General features: G+C 41.6%; 1 protein-coding gene across 1 annotated transcript in view; it reads right to left on the bottom strand.

The window, feature by feature from the left end:
* LOC124870331 (ephrin type-A receptor 4-A-like) overlaps nt 1–20,523 on the bottom strand; it is a 41,104-nt gene that overhangs the window by 7,817 nt on the left and 12,764 nt on the right. Inside the window, exons 6-15 of the mRNA XM_047368951.1 lie at nt 11,792–11,947; nt 10,636–11,148; nt 6,929–7,053; nt 6,625–6,784; nt 6,424–6,535; nt 1,503–1,561; nt 1,119–1,232; nt 860–1,045; nt 716–777; nt 398–607 (exon numbers count right to left, since the gene is read on the bottom strand). Of these exons, the coding sequence (XP_047224907.1) occupies nt 398–607; nt 716–777; nt 860–1,045; nt 1,119–1,232; nt 1,503–1,561; nt 6,424–6,535; nt 6,625–6,784; nt 6,929–7,053; nt 10,636–11,148; nt 11,792–11,947 (1,697 nt within the window). The remainder of the gene's footprint in view (nt 1–397; nt 608–715; nt 778–859; nt 1,046–1,118; nt 1,233–1,502; nt 1,562–6,423; nt 6,536–6,624; nt 6,785–6,928; nt 7,054–10,635; nt 11,149–11,791; nt 11,948–20,523) is intronic.

The raw sequence follows: 20,523 nt of genomic DNA, 5'->3' as shown, positions 1-20,523 counted from the left end.
CTAAGTAGAGACCTAAATCCAACTGAGAATCTGTTGCAAGACTTGAAAATTGATGTTCATATAAGCTCTCCATTCAATCATAGATCTATTTTGAAAGAAAGAATGGACAAAAAAATAGCCTTTTGTAGATGGGTTAACCCTCTGTAGTCGAAACAGAAAACACAGGTTCAGATTTGTAAACATTTTTGAAATCCATATAATGATTCCTGTCCACTTCACAATTATATACCACTTTGTGTTGGTCTCTCACATTAAAAGCACACTAAAATACATGGAGGAAAACTACAGTTTGTTGTTGTAATGTAGAAAACATGAAAAAGTTAAAGGGATTTGAATACTTTAGCAAGGCACTGTATTTTTTTGCCTATATTCTAAACAGCTTTGCCTTACGTCTTACCCTTGTAGTGTAAGCGGCTTCGGGGTCGTCCTCCAGAACCCGGCTCAGGCCGAAGTCAGACACTTTACACACCAAGTTGCTGTTGACCAGGATGTTTCGAGCTGCTAGGTCTCTGTGAACGTAGCTCATGTCTGACAGGTACTTCATACCTGAGGCAATGCCGCGCAGCATACCAACCAGCTGAATCACTGTGAATTGGCCGTCGTGTTTCTGAATCATTAATATAAGTTTGGTTAACTCACAGAAGATGACAATAGTTTATTAACCCTTAAAAACTAGGTTTGTATTCATTTTATAGAGGAAAACAGGTCAACATACTCTCAGAAAGGCATCCAGGGATCCATTTTCCATATATTCTGTGATTATCATCAGTGGCTTGCCTGAACAGAGGAAAAAGTTCAAAATATTAGACAAACAAAACTTCACAGTGTCATACAAAACCAGAACAATAGCACAACTTACACCTCGTGACGACACCTTCCAGTCTGATGATGTTGGGGTGCTCAAACTGTCCCATGATGGATGCCTCAGACAGGAAGTCTCTCCTCTGTTTGTCAGAGTATCCCGCCTTCAGGCTCTTGATGGCCACGTAGATCTCCCTCTTCCCCTGCACACGCAGCCGACCGCTGCATACCTCCCCAAACTCTCCTACACGTGCACAGCACACAACAGCATCAGTGCCAAGCAAGCATGTGTGTGTGGGTTTTTGTGTAAGCCTTACCTATGCCAATAACCTTCTCGATATGGATATTACTAACATCTATCTCTTTGGCAAACTCGTGGATGGCCAGATCCGGGTCCTCGTAGGTAAACGGGTCCACGTATATTTTGATTCCTGGAGTGGAGGAGAGGCGGGTGTGGACAGGAGACGAGGGAGGAGATGGATCAATGCAGAGGAGGGTGAGAAAAATTTGTTGTATAACTGCATATGTTACGTAAGAGTCTTTAGGAAAGTGTGCACAAGATGTGTGAAGCAGAAACTGAGAAAATAAGGAAAACAGCATCTGCAGCGCTTTGCAAAGGTATTTACACCACTTGAAGTGGCACTTGAGGGGTAGGCATACTTTTACGAACCACTGTATCTGTTTCTCTGTGTGTTCAGTACCTGGGTTCAGATGTTTCACTTCTTCAGCATCCTGCTTGGCTTTACTGTACTTGGTCCTCCTAAAGAGACAGAAACAACACATAGTCACATAAAGAAGACCAGCAGCTAAGACTAAAACTCTGTTCAATTCCAAAATGACGTTAATTGACAAAAGTATGCATGTATTAGATTTGTTTTTAACTTTGTTCCATTTATCAGGGCTTTTCCTTTGTTGTTGTTTTTTTTTTAAGGATTTACAGCAAACAGAAGGCCACAACAATATAAGGAAGGAGCCACGAGCTGCGTGCAAGCACCAGATGAAAGCATTTCAGGAACGAGGGAGGAGGAGCAATGCCTCAGGTAGCGGCAGATAAAAGATGTTTTCTATTAAACAAAGAAACTGTCAAAACCACCTTTTCCTATGAACAGGTGTGAGTGTGTGTGGAAAACCTGGGTTGTGGGCACTGGTGCAGGCTTGTGAGTGTGCACCACAGCTAACACACAAGCTGTGCAGCTGAAGACATTATTGGCAAACCTGGAACAGAGATTCTCACTGTATCAACTCAAATCCCCTTAAAAAGCTGCAGGTAACACACATTATTTAATCTCACCGTAGAAAAACTAAAAGACTGTTTCTGTGTGTTGTAGCCAATTGGTTATAAGGCCGCATCTAAAAATCATGCTGATGTCAGAGAAGATTACAGAAACTGTTACTAACTTTATTTTTCTGTTACAGTCCTTTGTAAAGCAGGGAATTCAAACTATCCATAACAACCTGAAATAAAAAAATCTCTAACCAGTGCGAACAAATTCTACTGTTACACCTCATTGCCTTTGCATCAGAAACTTGTTTACTTGCTCAGTGTATTATTGTCTGTTTTACAGCATGTAATTGTGTGCATTGATGCTGGGGGTATTCTCAGTAATCTGCTGCAATTAGTTGTTCCAGCAGTCTAATCCCAAAGGAAGGTTAAATTCAGTCAGTCAGTCTCTACTGCTTATTCCATAGTGGGTCATAGTGAGCTGGTGCCTATCTCCAGCAGTCAATGGGCGAGAGGCAGGGTACACCCTGGACAGGTCGCCAGTCCATCACAGGGCAACACACAAACAACCATGCACACACTCATTCATACACCTAAGGGAAATTTAGAGTGACCAATTAACCTAACAGGCATGTCTTTGGACTGTGGGAGGAAGCTGGAGTACCTGGTGAGAACCCACGCATGCACAGGGAGAACATGCAAACTCCATGCAGAAAGACCCCAGGCTGGGAATTGAACCCAGGACCTTCTTGCTGCAAGGCAACAGTGCTACCAACTGCGCCACCGTACAGCCCCGTACAGGTTAAATTCATTGATTGCTAAAGTGTAAAAACATTTTTGTTTATATATATGTACAGTATATATATATACTTCATGACTATGAATATTGTAGCTTCAAACTGAAGGTAACAAAACTATGAATTAACACATGTGGAATTATATACTGAACAAAAAAGTGTGAAACAACTGAAAATATGTCTTATATTCTAGGTTCTTCAAAGTAGCCACCTTTTGCTTTGATTACTGCTACGCACACTCTTGGCATTCTGTTGATGAGCTTCAAGAAGTAGTCACCTGAAATGGTTTTCACTTCACAAGTGTGCCCTGTCAGGTTTAATAAGTGGGATTTCAAGCCTTATTAATGGTTGGGACCATCAGTTGTGTTGTGCAGGAGGTGGATACAGTACACAGCTGATAGTCCTACTGAATAGACTGTTAGAATTTGTATTATGGCAAGAAAAAAGCACCTAAGTAAAGAAAAATGAGTGGCCATCATTACTTTAAGAAATGAAGGTCAGTCAGTCCGAACAATTGGGAAAACTTCGAAAGTATCCCCAAGTGCAGTCGCAAAAACCATCAAGCGCTACAAAGAAACTGGCTCACATGAGGACCGCCCCAGGAAAGGAAGACCAAGAGTCACCTCTGCTGCGGACGATAAGTTCATCCGAGTCACCAGCCTCAGAAATCGCAGGTTAACAGCAGCTCGGATTAGAGAACAGGTCAATGCCACACAGAGTTCTAGCAGCAGACACATCTCTAGAACAACTGTTAAGAGGTGACTGTGTGAATCAGGCCTTCATGGTAAAATAGCTGCTAGGAAACCACTGCTGAGGACAGGCAACAAGCAGAAGAGACTTGTTTGGGCTAAATAACACAAGGAATGGACATTAGACCAGTGGAAATCTGTGCTTTGGTCTGATGAGTCCAAGTTTGAGATCTTTGGTTCCAACCACCGTGTCTTTGTGCGGCGCAGAAGAGGTGAACGGATGGACTCTACATGCCTGGTTCCTACCGTGAAGCATGGAGGAGGAGGTGTGATGGTGTGGGGGTGCTTTGCTGGTGACACAGTTGGGGATTTATTCAAAATTGAAGGCATACTGAACCAGCATGGCTACCACAGCATCTTGCAGCGGCATGCTATTCCATCTGGTTTGCGTTTAGTTGGACCATCATTTATTTTTCAACAGGACAATGACCCCAAACACATCTCCAGGCTGTGTAAGGGCTATTTGACCAAGAAGGAGAGTGATGGGGTGCTGCGCCAGATGACCTGGCCTCCACAGTCACCGGACCTGAACCCAATCGAGATGGTTTGGGGTGAGTTGGACCACAGAGTGAAGGCAAAAGGGCCAACAAGTGCTAAGCATCTCTGGGAACTCCTTCAAGACTGTTGGAAAACCATTTCAGGTGACTACCTCTTGAAGCTCATCAACAGAATACCAAGAGTGTGCGGAGCAGTAATCAAAGCAAAGAGTGGCTACTTTGAAGAACCTAGAATATAAGACATATTTTCAGTTGTTTCACACTTTTTTGTTCAGTATATAATTCCACGTGTTAATTCATAGTTTTGATGCCTTCAGTGTGAAGCTACAATATTTATAGTCATGAAAATAAAGAAAACTCTTTAAATGAGAAGGTGTTTCCAAACTTTTGGTCTGTACTGTGTATATACTGCTCAAAAAAATAAAGGGAACACTCAAATAACACAACCTAGATCTGAATGAATAAAATATTCTCTTTGAATACTTTGTTCTGTACTAAGTTGAATGTGCTGACAACAAAATTACACAAAAATCATCAATGGAAATCAAATTTATTAACCAATGGAGGCCTGGATTTGGAGTCACACACAAACTTAAAGTGAAAAAACACACTACAGGAACGCACTAAGTAACACACAAACACACTACTAGCATTAGGAGGAACCCAGGGCGAACCGCACCAGCATATGGTCTCACAAGGGGTCTGAGGATCTCATCTCGGTACCTAATGGCAGTCAGGCTACCTCTGGCGAGCACATGGAGGGCCATGTGGCCCTCCAAAGAAATACCACCCCACACCATTACTGACCCACTGCCAAACCGGTCATGCTGAAGGATGTTGCAGGCAGCAGATCGCTCTCCACGGTGTCTCCAGACTCTGTCACGTCTGTCACATGTGCTCAGTGTGAACCTGCTTTCATCTGTGAAGAGCACAGGGCGCCAGTGGCGAATTTGCCAATCCTGGTGTTCTCTGGCAAATGCCAAGCGTCCTGCATGGTGTTGGGCTGTGAGCACAACCCCCATTTGTGGACGTTGGGCCCTCATACCATCCTCATTGAGTCGGTTTCTAACCGTTTGTGCAGACACATGCACATTTGTGGCCTGCTGGAGATAATTTTGCAGGGCTCTGGCAGTGCTCCTCCTGTTCCTCCTTGCAGAAAGGTGGAGTCAGCGGTCCTGCTGCTGGGTTGTTGCCCTCCTAAAGCCTTCTCCACGTCTCCTGGTGTACTGGCCTGTCTCCTGGTAGCGCCTCCAGACTCTGGACACTACGCTGACAGACACAGCAAACCTTCTTGCCACCGCTCGCATTGATGTGCCATCCTGGATGAGATGCATTGCTTTAGCCACTTGTGTGGGTTGTAGAGTCCGTCTCATGGTACCAAGAGTGTGAAAGCACCACCAACATTCAAAAGTGACCAAAACTTCAGCCAGAAAGCATAGGTACTGAGAAGTGGTCTGTGGTCTCCAGCTGCAGAACCACTCCTTTATTGAGTGTTTCTTGCTAATCGCCAAAGATTTCTCCCTGTTGTCTATTCCATTTGCACAACAGCTGTGAAATTGATCGTCAATCAGTGTTGCTTCCTAAGTGGACATTTTGATTTCACAGAAGTTTGATTTACTTGGAGTTATATTGTGTATGTATATATATATATATATATATATATATATATACACACATATACATAGACAAGAATGGGAATGAGACAGTTAAGGACAGTAAGCTGCACAGAAGGCAACAGAGTGTGGAAGGAATGAGACAAGGAAAGGAGGAAAAGAAAGACAATGAAGCAATGGTGGAAGGAAGCAATGAAGGACAGAGGGAAGCAAATAATGAAGTAAAGACATAGGTACTGCAGGGCACAAGAAATTAAAAAAGCACAAAAAAAGAAGGCAAGAAATGACTAAATGAAAGAGAAGAGGAAAACAAGGAATGAAGGAGCGACAAGAACAAAATTATGAAACAAAGGAAAGAAAAACACAAGTAGGAAAGTAACTTGGGATGACTGTTAGACAATAGGATAGGGAATACAATCAGGAAATTTTTTTTTTCAGTACTCCATAGTTATTCAGATCTTAATATTATGTAAATGAAATTCTATTATTTTTTCTAAACCTGGTTTAGGAACCCTGCTAACAATGATCTGCGCAGGTGTCGGAAGTTATTTTAGATAATCGTAATTTGCTCCATGATTAGCACTTGTCACAGTAGATGTTAGCCCATTAGAATTTCCCCCTGAATCAATCTGATACTGGTGTAAACTGTTAGTAAGACACTGACTACTCATAACTCCTCCAAATAACACAAAAAGAACACAAACATTTACTTTGATTAACGTTTGACCTTGTATGTTTGTTTACCTGCGACTAATGATGAAAACAGCTGCAGATATGAGCAATAAGACTCCCACCCCGCTGACAGACAGCAGTAGGAAGGTTGAGTTCACACCTTCTCCAATCAATGGAAAGGGATCTAACAAGAAGAGACAAACATGCTATCAACTAAAAGATAAAAAAAATAATATTTTTGTCCTAAACTGCTGGATATTACTGGGTTAATACCTGAATTAGTGGAAAATTCAAACGGAGCACTGTACTCGCCGTATCCCGCGGCCGTGCGAGCGCGCACATGAAACACGTACACAGTGAGCGGATTGAGGCCCGCCACATCCACGCTCCGTAGAAAGGTCCTCATTATGCGGTACGACCTCTCCCTCTGATCCTGATTAGTCGAGACAAAAAGACAAGTCTCTTTCAAATGTTTGACAGCAAGTCCATCTGCACCAAGAGTGAAACACAAACAGCGTCCCAACATATTGACATTCACACAGCTGCCTGGGCTGCATTAACCTATGGGGCAGCTCACCTTTTCGTAGAACTTGACCTCGTACTCCAGGATGACCCCGTTTGGTCGATCAGGCTGTTGCCATGCCAATGACAAACTGTGCCGTGTTACATCAGTGAGTTGGATGGATGAAACTGGAGAGGGAGCTGAGAGGTAGCGAAAGATGAGTAGAGATTAAACAGTGGCAGAGCACAACTACTGAAATGGCAAAATGATAGTTTCGTTCCGGATACAGCTATAAGTGTTTTCACTGAGCTTTTTTATCAGTCTCTTTGAGCCAGTGCATCTCATTCCTTCCTATTCCATCGAGACCTGCCTCATTCTACTCCTATGTCTTTTCATTTCTCTGTCATTTTGTCTGCATTTGTCCTTTTTTTGTGGCTGTTCACATGATATCGGACCATATGGCAGGGCAGGTTGTACTTGACACATCCCAGGCAAGCTCTCATGCTGTGCAGATGCAGCAACTTATTTCCCCAAGGCACCTGAAACTAAGCAGGTGTGCTGGTATCTAAATGCGACCATAAAGACTTGTAGCAATGACGCTTCAGATGTAACAGCATGCAAAAACAAAGAGAATAAAAAAAAGGCTTGTACTAAAAACTAATAGAGAGCATGTGTGAGAGACGCCACACACCAGCTGACTCCTTCACAAGTAAAATGAAACACTTCATAAAATGTGGGTGATTTTTCTAGGACGTCTTCGGTTACATGCTGAGGATAATAAAAGCTTCAGCTCTGCTTGCACCAATGCTGTTGTTAAATTATTTCCTTAGAGTCATGATTTGCTGTTTTTTCTTGTCTACTTTTTCTATTTGTGTCGAAGTCAGTGATTTCCTGAATACTTTGACATCATCTCGAGAGCAACCCTGTAATTAATAATTGTTTAGTGTAGGAGGACAAAGTAATAACTATGAAAGCTGTAATGGTGATAGTATGTACAACAGTTTCCAGTGGAGACAGAGGAGGTAAAAAGTGCAAATTCAATGTGCCGTTCATGTCAATGCAGAAGGCGTTTATCCTCTCTGCTGTCACGCACGCATTGTCAAAACAGTTGAATTGTAGTGAAAATGCGATGCAACATGTTCCCTTAGCAAGACATCTTTGCATTAGCTGGACTTTTATACAGGTGTGGTAAAAATAAAGTACATATTATTGATCGTTTTAGGGATATATTTCATTTTTTACACATGGCCAATTGTAGAGGAGGCAGCAAAGTGGTCGAAACAGACTGGGTGAAGAGGCAATAGAACGTGGTCTTCTCAGACATGGAGACTCTTTAGCCATGCACATCTCAGAGCTGGCTTGCAGGAAACAACTTCAGCTATGCTCTCTTCTTCTATTGTTTGTCCCCCGACAACTTGATGGATTATTTACAGCAGAAACTACACAGTAGGCAGTATTTACTTCATCAAGTAAGAGACTGTCGTGTTTTTGTTTTTAACTGTTTTCATAGCAACGTCTCTAAATCCAGCTGGACATACTATCAATGCTGGCACTTAATGTCTTTCCAGACAGACGATGGACAATTAATCTTTAAACTGTGGTGAATAATGAGTTAAAACTGACATCTAAAACCATACATCCATCTATTGTCCATTTTCTATAGCAGCTTCTTTCATACAGGTTTGAGGGGCCAGCAGCTACAAGTGAGAGGTGGGGAACACCCTGGACAGGGCACCAGACCATTGGAGGGTGACAAAGACACACAGGACAAACAACTATGCATACACATACCTAAGGGCAATTTAAAGAGACATATCAACCTAACAGTCATGTTGTTGAACTGTGGAAGGAAGCTGGAGTACCTGGAGAGAACATGCAAACTCCATGCAGAAAGACCACAGGCTGAGGGTTCGAACCCAGGACCTTCTTGGCAACAGTGCTACCAACTGCGCCACCATGCAGCCCTTGACATCTAAAACTAACCTGCAAAAACTACATTGCCCATTGCAATGGTCCGCAGCTTGTGGAAAGACATTGCTGACAATGGAGTCCTACTAACTTCAACTGCTGCCACGAACTGCTTGGGCATCAAGCCATGGGACAGGTGCTGCTCCCCTCCCAAAAGATGTTCGATCTAAATACTACTTTGTTGATATCCGTCAGACAAGAGAAACACACTATCGTTATATAGTATATCGTTAATATATATATATAACAACAAATTACTTGTTGTTTCTTAAACATTTAACCCATTAATTAAAATAAAAATAAAAATAAAACAACAGACTGTCAAAAATGGCAACCACTTTAAAAATTATTTTAACACATCCTGCATCTATGTTTTTATTTTATATCACCAACTGATTCACGCTGCCACCCAGTCAGCGTAAAGACGTCATACAACGGCCCAGCCAGTTCATTTTAATGAGAACACTTTGGATTTGAAGATACAGATACGGATCAAAAATACAACTGGTCAGTGAAGTCTGCACCACTCATCGACACAACATGTCTACACAACCAAGTGGAATTTAAAGTCAGAGTTATTACAGCAAATACAGAAAAAAACACAAAACCTGGCAGCGTTTTGATATGTGTGTAGAATCTATCAGTAGCTTAGTGCACAAAATGTGAGCAGATTTGTTTGGTTGAAATAACTTGCCTTATTTTGTTCATTTAGAATTTATTTGTCTTTTTAATAGTTTTGTAATAAGATTAGGTGTTTTTTGTATTTGTGTTTTTTAATGTATTTTGTAATTTACTTTCAATTTAGCATTTTGTCCTTAGATTGATAGTATACCATATTGGTAATGTTATTTGTGTTTGTTTTTTTTATAAAATAACCTACAATAAATAAATATTTATTTTAAGAGAAGTTTTAACAAGATAAATTCAGGTATAATTTAATGGACAAGGTAATTAATTACATGAGAAACGCATTATTTTTCCACCTTACTTTTAACTAATTGATTTCAGTTTTCACCAAATTATTCAGATTATAATTTGTTTTCATACAGACAGAGCACAGATCAGCAGTGGCTAAAACAGCACTGCAAAGATGATGTGTTTTCTTAGTTTGGGAAATCTGCAAAAATATTTAACCATTCATATCCTTCATATCATATTGAATATTGTCATATTCACCAGCTGCAGTCTAGTTAGAGGCTTTCAAATGTTTTAGATGTTCAGATGTTTTAGATCACCACTGTATATTAATGTCCATTGCAACCTAGAAAACTATAGTTTCATAGCGTATTGCAGCTCTTACATGAACAAATCATGTCTGGTAGGTTAAATTAATCAGTAATGACTGTTGATGTACTGTTTTTTCCCATTTCATGGAAGAATATTTCAAATGTTGTTTTTGGTGGATGCAATTAAATACCAGTGGGAACAGTTGAAATTCAGGGATGAGCCTAAAGTCAGTTCTTTTGAAGAAGACATAGTAAAAAACAAACTTAAGCTTTAAAATATAATTAGAGCATACTGTTTTTGTTTTGTTTTTAGTGTATCTTGAACAGATTTACCACTCCTAATTAAAAAAAAAAAAAACGCAGAGGCATTCTGCTTTTTAATGGGGGTACAAATCTTGTTCGATTCATGCTTCCACAGCTTTGACCATTACTCATGGGATCTTGCCTCCCCCCGGGCACACGAGCACCGAACAGCAGTCTGTGCTCAGCTGACCCACTTATGGAGCACATCTTTATAAGCAGATTTCATGCTGTTACTGGAGTCGACAATCTGACGCATTTATCACATGCAGCACTTCTTCTCCTCACCTGCTTGGTTGGTGGTGAGGCTGACCGATGCACTCTGTGATGCCTCTGCACCGCTGACCTGGGAAACCCCGTTGTGGGCATAGACGATGAAGGTGTAGTGTGTGTGGGCCCGGAGCTTGCTCACCACCACCCTGGTGGTCTGAAGACCAGTCTGGTCCGGAGAGAAGAGCACGTCTGAGCCGCAGGGGAGACAATGCTGAGTGCCAGAGGCAGAGTCTGTGCCGGGCCAGGGGTATTCCAGTGGTCTGCTCTGAAAAACCCCTCTGCCAAGCTGGACCTCAGGCCCTACAATGCCCTGGTCTGACTGCATCCCCATGCTGCTGCGCTGGACCTCAGGCTGGGAATCTGTGCGATTCCTGGGAAGCTGACTATGGCTGCCGGGTTGACAGATGAGACACTCCAGACTATAACTGATGTCACTTCTTCCTCCCAGCCGCCGAGGGGGGGCCCACTCTAAGACCACTGATGTTTCATTCACCACAGAGATGAGCTGTTGTGGTGCTGAGGGAGGCTCTGGTAAAAATGTAAAAACAGAACCAACCATATATATAGCTACATCACATAAAGAAGGAGGAACAATAAGAAAGTAGAGAGGTACTTCAAAGGACAGTCTTAGCCTTAACATGGAGACATCTGGCATTACGATGAAAATCAAATGGCTCTTGGATGCTTTTGGTGGTTTGGTTGTTTTCTTTTTTGGTATCTAAGGTTGTGTGTGCGTGTGTGTGTGTGTGTGTGAGAGCGAGAGAGAGAGAGAGAGGAAGAGAGAGAGAAACTTGCATACAAGCTTGCGTTCAGTTTTCCCAGGCTGAGGAAACCATGTGCTGTATATAGGCATAATTAAGTTGAAGACAAACAGATCAGCATCTTCAAATCACTAGCACAGAGTCAGATAAAGAGGAGGTACATTTATTCTGTTGTCAATGTCTTCAGTTATCACTACCAGATAGAATGTAGATGGTGCCTTAGTCATAAGTAATAGGATCATGACACAGGGGTAGCATTCACACATGTTTGTATCCCCTTCTGTTTGGAGGAGATAGAGAGTTCAGGGAAACAACGAGCTTGCTCTTTTCTTTTCATTTGCGAGAATTGCATGCCCTCATCTTCAGTGTTTTTGCTACCGTATTAACTGCTTGTGTGTCTGCATTCTTACGGGTACAGGCCATAGAAGGAGGGTCAGTATCTGCACGGAAGAATCCTGTGTGGCAGTCGCATACGTTAGCCCCATCCCGGAGGGAGCGGCTGTGTGGAGGGCACTTGGAGCAGCCAGGATCTGAAGACTTGGACTTGTAGAAACCAGCAGAGCACGCTGCAGAAGAATGGAAGGAGACACAAAGTTTAAATTTGTTCAAGATAAAGCTGATATAGACTGCAAGAGTTTTCCATTACTTATAGAAGTACCATTTTATGGCAGAAAAGTTTGGATTACAATATTACTTTTTATGAACACCAGTGATGCGCCGCAGCAACTGCATCTTGTAACTGGTCCCCCTTGAATGAATATTTCTAGGAACTGGCATAAAGAGGGTGACGTCCTAGAACTAAAACAGTTCCATTTAACTGGACATGTATGGTGCTGTAAAAAGCATCTGCCCCCTAACATATTTCTTCTGTTTTTGGTCTTTCACTGAACAAGCTCCAGTAATTGGACGACAGAGAGTACAGAGCAGCGGTTCTCCTCTAAATTTCGGCGAGGTCCGATCACATACATTTTTCTAGAACAATGGTCAAGAATATCTAAACCTAAAACTTTAATAGTGTTCTAGTTTCACTCTCAAATGAAGTAGTTTTAGCAATGAAAGTAAAATAATGAACTTTTGAAATAGGAATTTAGGAATAAAGGGTCCACCGTTTCTTCTTCAACTTCAAGAAGTCTACAATACTACTGCTACACTACTATCATACTGCTGTTGTGCTACTTTTATATTACTACTGTACTACTTCCATACAAAGTGTGGCACAACATGTGTTTTTCATAAATATCCAGTACCATTTGATTTTGTTCTAAATTAAACCTAATTTGGGTCCAGATCCAAACTGGAGGTATCTGGTGTAGATTATTTTCCAATTCTGTCCTTAACGTGGAGAGCATCTTTCTCTCTGGCACTGACAACCTTGATCCACACCCACAATGTTACTGGTTTTTTTTTTTACATTGGTTTCTTGACTCTGTTGGTGTCCACCCTAATAAAGATCAACCCACAAAACAGGTTTTTATCCAGGCATTTGGTCAATTCAAAGCCATTTTTCAGAAAATGTCCGAAAATAGCAATTTCTTTCATGGGACATAGGAGGCTTTGAGATGGCAGTGGCAGCTATGGAAAGAGTCTTAATTAAAAGAGTCTAAGCCAAAACTGAGAAAGTGAAGAAATATAAAGCCTGGCCATAAAAATTATAATGTGCAATGACAAGGAAAGCTTTTAAAGTTAGGGTTCTTTTATTGGTGTGCTTTTTATTAGAAAGCCAATATGCAGGCTACTTGCAGAATGTCATCAATGACATTCGTTCAAATACAAGTTAACTGTTGATGTAGTCATTGTTTTTGAGATCCTGGTCAATATGTTAATCAGCCTGTGCAGGTTTAGGGTTAAAGTACAGCCATAGAGGAAGATCCTAGGAAAGAAAAAGATACAGTGCGAGTGGGAGGGATCCTTTGATTTCTATTATCTTGACTTTTGATGAGCGAAAAAAGAAACACCTTTTTACTGATCGGCTCCCACTCACGAGGAGAAAAGAAACACTGGAAGTGAATACATCAAAACTGCACAGTCCCAGCAGCCCACACAAACATAACTGACATTTAAATACATGAAAGAGGAGAAATGGAGAAAGAGAGAGGGTGACAGCGAGACGAGGAGGGGTAGTGGAGGGAGGGAATCTTCTCTCTGTATACTGTGGAATTCATGCATTGACAGAGCCACAATGCAATAAATGAGTGCATAATTATACTGCTTGACATCTACTGCTGAAGCAGAAGACATCACAAAGTGGGGTGGGTTCAAGCGATTTTTATTTGCATGTGCAATTTCACAAGGAAAACCTTTGCATGTTACTGCTGCATTTCTTTTCAACACCTCCTTTTTCATCATCAGTTCCTATTCATCCTCCTTTCTGGGTCTCACCGGCTTCCCCAGTTCAATCCTTTGTTTTACAACCCTTCCACATTTCCAAGGCGCTTGAAGACATCCCAGTGGTAGTGGATAGGAATGCGGGAATGATGTGTGTGTTCAGATGTGTCAGCGTGCTTTATGATGCTCGAATCAGTAAATGAGAGGGAGGAAATCTCCCCTGTAATCTACTCAGACCAACCATCCTGCCCCATCTGTGCGAACCTCCACAGATTTGTTCTTTCACACACTCAGCTGCCCATCCTTTTCACATTTCACATTCTCCTCCATTCGCTCTCTCTGCACTTCCTCTTCGACCTCTAACTCTTTGGCCTTCATGTCTCTGATAACTCCCACTTGCATGTTGCATCTTCGTACAACTGCCAAGCACCATTTTAAGGCATCATACATGACTCCAAATTGATAACCGTTAAAACAAGACAGCACATAAACAGACAACCGGAACCTGTAAATTCATAAATAGGTTTACAGCTGATAACAGGGGATTCATCCTGTTGTGTCAGGTTGTACAATCCACTGCGAGAGAAAATGCAGTATTGCCATAGTTCAGCTGTTGCACACATTCCTTTGTTTGGAACCACCAATGTAGGTAAGTATCCATTGTTGGAAATGAAGGTAAAATTAAATGGAGAAAGACTTAGGGAAGCATTTAAACTATTGAGGATCTCTAGGTTGATTACAGGACTCAATGGGAATGCCAGGAGGGGAACACTCTGTCTTTGTCTCTGTCCTTTCCAGTCCTCTCTGCCTTGATGAAAAGAAAGGGAGGTATTTGAAGCCATAAACTTCTGTCAGCACCCTCTCATGTCTCTATTCTTTCTGTTTTCTGTAGCTCTTTGTGTCTTCCTTAGCACTGGTTTTGACAGGAGGGGGAGAGTGCTGGTGACCTGGAATAAGAGCTCATGAGGGTGTCATTAACCCGACATTAACCCTGCGCTACCGAGGGCCAAGGAAGTGTCTGAGTTGTACAATAAATAGGAAGGATAGGGACAAATACACAGGTCCTGATAATACAAGGTGAAAACTAGAGTGGAAGTGTCTGTCTGTGGACACATTAGTATAGTGCCTAATAGAAACATAAAATAATTACACTGAAATCAGCTGTTAGGAAATTGTAAGGGATAGGGAAGGTGGAGTCGAAAGGACAACACGAAAAAAAAGACAGACATGGAGTGACAGATACAGAGGTGAGAAGAAGACAAAATGAGGAGGAGGAGGAGAAGGGAGAGACTCGGAGGGGAAGGTGCCCTTTGATTACTATCAGCATTGTCTGCATTTGCATACACATTCTTCTGGTACCTAACATGCAAATGCGGCTCATTTGGAATCCAAGCAAGAGCCTGGTCGGCACACTGTATTCTGCACATGTGTGGGGGGTGTGAGTGGGGATTCTCCTTGACCCGGTGTTATCTGTCATCATCCCTTGTTCCTCCTCAGCAGAGGGGTGGAGATGGAGGAAGTACCCCTGACTGCTCTGGTCTGACACCTGTCTGTGTGATGGATGGAGGCAGGGATGGATTGATGGATGAAAGGACCGATACACTGCCACAAAAGAAAGAAAAACACTTTGACTGTCAGGGGTCATGCCCCTTTTAATTACAGCCTGTTGAACTGCAGGAGATGATAATTTCCTTGTGTATAAATACAGCATATGAGCTTGCAACTTTCTGTTTGGAAAATCGGGTCAGATTTTAAGTAAATCTGGTGTTTAGATTGAGACACACAGATAAATCAGCTGTTAACAAGAGCTTGCCAATTTCAGCTGCTGACTTGGGAATGGCCAACTAGAAGCTAAAAGATCTGATCTTTTTCACATCAGTCACTATACCCAACCACAACATTCTTCAGTGCGGACATTGTTAATGTAGGAAGAAAACTCCAAGCTCCAACAATTTTTTCAAAATATGTGAAAGTCAGAAGACAGTACAGTGATATAAAAATCTATTTAAAAGGAAACTTTATTTTCAACAACATGTAGAGACATGTCTGTGGTTCATTCAGGCTGCAAGGGAGTGAGCGAGAGCAAGACTTCAGTAGATAAAAGGAAGGCTAAAGAAAGTTCTGCAATGGTGCTTGGCTTTGTCTTTTTGAACTTTCAACCTCTGCCTGTAGTGAAACATGTTGGGTTTGAATGTCTTTACAGTTTTTGGGCTATCTCAGGGTCAAGGTAAGGATCTAAATTCTTTTGGAAAGTGATTATCAGAGAGGGGGTCAGGAAAATACTGGAGGTCCAAATTAAGTGTGGGGAATTGAGACATTTTACAGAAATTAAACAGAATAGCAAAAACTATATTGAGAGTACATATTTTGCTATAAATGTTTGAAGGCTTAAAAACATTAGTTCTGAACATATATAAATAAAATTCCTGCTCCTGTGCTTATTTTGTAGGCTAAGAAACTGAAATGTTTGGGAGCAACATACTTTAGTAAGGGTTTACCAGGACAGATGCCCAGGGCCCCAAGGCTTTGGGGACCCCATTTAAAAAAATAGCAGTTCCAAATAAGTTCAAGCCCATATAACTGTGAGATGCTTTAATTTGTTGTATTTTCATGTAGATATCGTTTACATGCGCAATGTCAACTCTACAATCACTTTGTCTTTGTTTAAACTTGTTTCAAACATGGTGTCATATCACCATTATCCCTAACATAAATATTCAATGACAGCTGACAGGTGGAAGGCTAGACATATTTTCTCAATGCTGATCTTACCTCTTCTTAAGTTATAGTTCTTAAAGAGAAAATCAGCACCTAAATTTCAAATCGGCTTCAGACATTTAGTCACTGCATCTGTGTTTTCAGACCGTCTGTCTGAAGCCTTTAGAGTTCCCACCAAGAGAGTGGTTGCTTTCCATGTTATCGAAATCAAAAATAAATCACAAATCTGGCTTAAAATTTCTGAAGTTTAAAGAGAAATGTGTGTGTGTGTGTGTGTTTGTGTGTGTGTGTGTGTGTGTGTGTCACCTACTCAAATCCAACGGTCCAGACATTAGCATGTGAAAGGGGTTCTACAACAAAATCCCCTCCTCTCTATCGGGCACACATCTACCGCGCCGCCAGCGGCAGCAACCCCCTACTCCTGACTGAGGAACTCAGGAAAGAGTTCAGGAAGAGAAAGGAGGGATAATGAGAGTAAGACAGAAAGAGGCTGAAAAAGCTTGTTCTGATGCCAGAGAGCTATAGACAGACTGGTGGAACTGGCAAAGCTCCTCTACATTTAGACCAACCTGGGAGATGGAGACAATAGCAAACAAACACGTGCAGGCAGAGTAATTCTGGTTGGAAGAATGCAAACCACTCCCCCAACCTGTGTTTGGCTCATTTCAGACAATTACTCGTGGCTCTCCAGCGTCTTTGCTTGAACTGTCACCTGCGGTACACAAACACACCCGCACACACAGAAACACACTGTCTTCCTTCTCCGTTTACCCCTCAACACTACTCTCCAGGCATTCCTGGGCATTCCTCCAAACTGCGAGTATATTGGAGAGAAGGCTTTGTTGGGAAGAAAATCAGAGATATGGCGCACAGGCGCACACTCGATCATACATACACACACACTGTATGCTACAATCCAACATGTCCTGAGTCCAGAAACGCCGTGCAGTAATTAGAGGGGCTGAATGCAGCGATTACGCACTCTTTCTATCATCTGCTTGCTCTTTCTTTCTATCATCTCTCTTTCAGTGTGGCTGCCCAAATGCTTTCTGCTGTTGACAAGACATTGCAGGTGCATTGGAGGGAAGCACAAGCATGAAATCTCTCTGGATGGAAGTGAGCACAGAGGCAGAAACGCTCAAACCCACAGAAACATTCCAAGCCTCCCAGGCAGCAAGTTGGTGAGAATCAAACGACAAAGAAGAAAGGAGGTCGGCAGAGAGGCGGAGAGGCGGAGAGAAACAAAAAGCAGAATGCTCCTCTTTCATTCCACCTCTCCAACCGTTCACATTTCAGATTCTCTCTGTGGTCTTTCCTTCCTCGTTTCAGACCATCTCAGACGGATCCCAGCTGTCAAACTTTTGACGTCTTCATCTGCCTCGGTCATGACCCTGCTCTCTGCAGCTAAACTCCCTGTGTATCAGTGTGCATGTGAGTGGCTGTCACTCAGAGTTTTTGACATCTTCATCAGGCTCAGCCATGACCTCGATCTTAACCAGGGCTATAGAAAAGACAAGGGAGTTCCCTCTCTGTTGTATTTTCTCTGTTCATCCCCTTTGCTCCCGGTGATGGACCCCCACCCACTGGGGGAGGAGCAGCCATGTATTGATGCCTTCTGCTGTCAGTGGCCTTCTTTCAACCCCATCTTGCCCCATTCAGCATCTAATCCCATCTTCCTCTCCAGAGCTACTCCTCTCCATCCTCATTACCCTGCGTCAACACTGCAGATGAACTTTTCACATCAATGCTTTGTCTGAATCCACTCAGATTTCAGCTCATTTTAATAGCATGTATTTGGATGAGCTAAACTGCATTGCGGCAGTTACTCTACATTACACTTTGTCAATACAAACATTGACACGAACAGTTTTCATTCCTACTTGAGCTTTTACTCATTTTGTCACGATACATCCACAAACCTAATATACATATGGTATTTTAAGTGATAGATAAAAAAAAAATTATCCATGGTTTCAAATGTTTTTTTGCAAGTTCAAATCTTAAAAATGTAGAGTGGATTTGTATTCAGCCCCTTTTACCCAATTGCCTTTAAATAAAATCCAGTAATACCCAGTGCCTTTGGAAGTCACCTTTGTTGGAGAACATTAGTGAGCAAACCACATCAGGAAGACCAAGAAACACACCTAATAGGTTAGCTAAAGCTAACAAGTCAGAATTACCTAACATGCATGATGTCAGCTTTGCTTTAACATTTTTTCTTAAAGGATTTACAGCAAAGTCAATGCTGTATTTTAAGCATCTGGGGCTAAATTAAAGCCAGAGCCTGACATCTTGTAAATCTGTATATTCCGTTTCTAGGTGGATATCCTGGTAGGGCTTTCATTCATGTCTTACAGATCCAACTGAAGCCAGACAAAGATTAACTTAGCTTAACATGAAGAATGAAAAAAGGAGGAAACACCCACCCGGTGTCCATTCAAAGGTAACAGAATCTGTCAACCAGCATGTGAAACTCTTCCTCCCTGGAGGCCTGGCTGGGTTTGTTATAAAAACACAAGCGTGGTGCATCCACTCAGGAAGCTGCTTATTACAGTGACTACAATGGATGCAGAGTTTGTAATTCTTGTTTTCTTTTCTGGTAATAAATATTGTGGACCTGTGATAGAGATTTCTGGAACATGTTCAATGCTATTCACTGACACAAGACTTTTATTGTTTACAGTTTTGATAAAGCTGAAGTTGTTTTCCACATCTTACCCTGGAAATAAGAACAAGCAGTCTTACTCTACCATGAGTCCACGGGTCTCTTGTTTTGCCTTAAATGTGTTGAGCTACTGCTAACCGAATTTGGAAATATTTCATTAACACGCCTTATAAATGCAGAACCTTAATTCCTTTCATCATCCTGAGAAGTTCTGCAGCAGAACAACCAAATTCTAAGTTGACATTTTTTTCTTTATTAGTGGTCATCTTTATTTTAAGAAAGTGCCTTCCTCAGTGCAGGAAGAAAACACATGCACCAACATTTCACAAAGCTCAACCAGGACATAGAAGAGATAATGTTAGTTTACAACAAATTGAGCAAGTGAGACTCTGCAACTGCATCACTACCGTGTTCAGTCCCTTGTAAAAGTATTCATAACCCTTAAATTATTTTACATTTTCATCACAATACAAGCACAACACCCTTAAATAAATATCGATTTAGCCATCAGAAGTAATGTAAATAGTAAAACGGGTCCATGTGTGTATAATGTAATCTCAGTATACAGACAGCCGTTCTGTGTGAGTTTTGTTAGAGAACATTAGTGAGTAAACAGTATCAGTAATACCAAGTGACAAACCAGACAGGTCAGGGATAAAGTTGTGGAGAGGTTTAAAGCAAGGTCAGGTTATAGACAATTTCCAAAGCTTTCGAGATCATATGGAGCACTGTTCGGTCCAAAAAATATAACACTGGAAAAAATATAGCACAACTTCAAACCCACCAAGACATGGCCGTCCGACTGAAATGACAAGAAGAGCATTAACCAGAGAAGGAGCAGCCAAGATTCTGATAAGATTTACAGCCCAGGCGGAAGTATCTGTCAAGAACAATTATTAGTTGTGCACTAAATAACTTTGGCCTTTCTGGAAGAGTGACAAGAATAAAACCGTTGTTGAAAGAAAACCATGAGACTTGTCTTGTTTTACTGGACGCAAAATGCTGTGTGGAGGAAAACTAACACTGCACAATAATCTCAATACACCATCCCTAGTGTTAAAAATGGTGGTGGTAGCATCATGCTGTGGGGAAGCTTATCTTCAGCAGCGACAGTGAGTCGATGGGAAGATAAATGGAGCTAAACACAGGCCAATGTCTGAAGAATATCCAGGATTACTATAGATGCAAAAGACTTGAGACTGGGGTTCACCTTCCAGCAGGAAAAGGACTCCTAATGTGGTTTACGTTTGTGTAAAAAATCACAAAGGATATAGATACTTTTGCAAAATACTAAATATAAGAAGGTTTTTTTCTGTTATAGTATTGTTTTAAATGTACTGTGATGTGTAAAGGTCTTGAATCACCCTTCATTTTTCTTTGTTATACATTACTTCCATTAAGCCAGACTCTTTTCTTTTAAAGAGGTCTTACTTC

Source organism: Girardinichthys multiradiatus, chromosome 6 (genome assembly GCF_021462225.1).
Source record: "Girardinichthys multiradiatus isolate DD_20200921_A chromosome 6, DD_fGirMul_XY1, whole genome shotgun sequence".
NCBI classification, from domain to species: domain Eukaryota; kingdom Metazoa; phylum Chordata; class Actinopteri; order Cyprinodontiformes; family Goodeidae; genus Girardinichthys; species Girardinichthys multiradiatus.
This window is presented reverse-complemented; position numbering and strand designations above follow the sequence as displayed.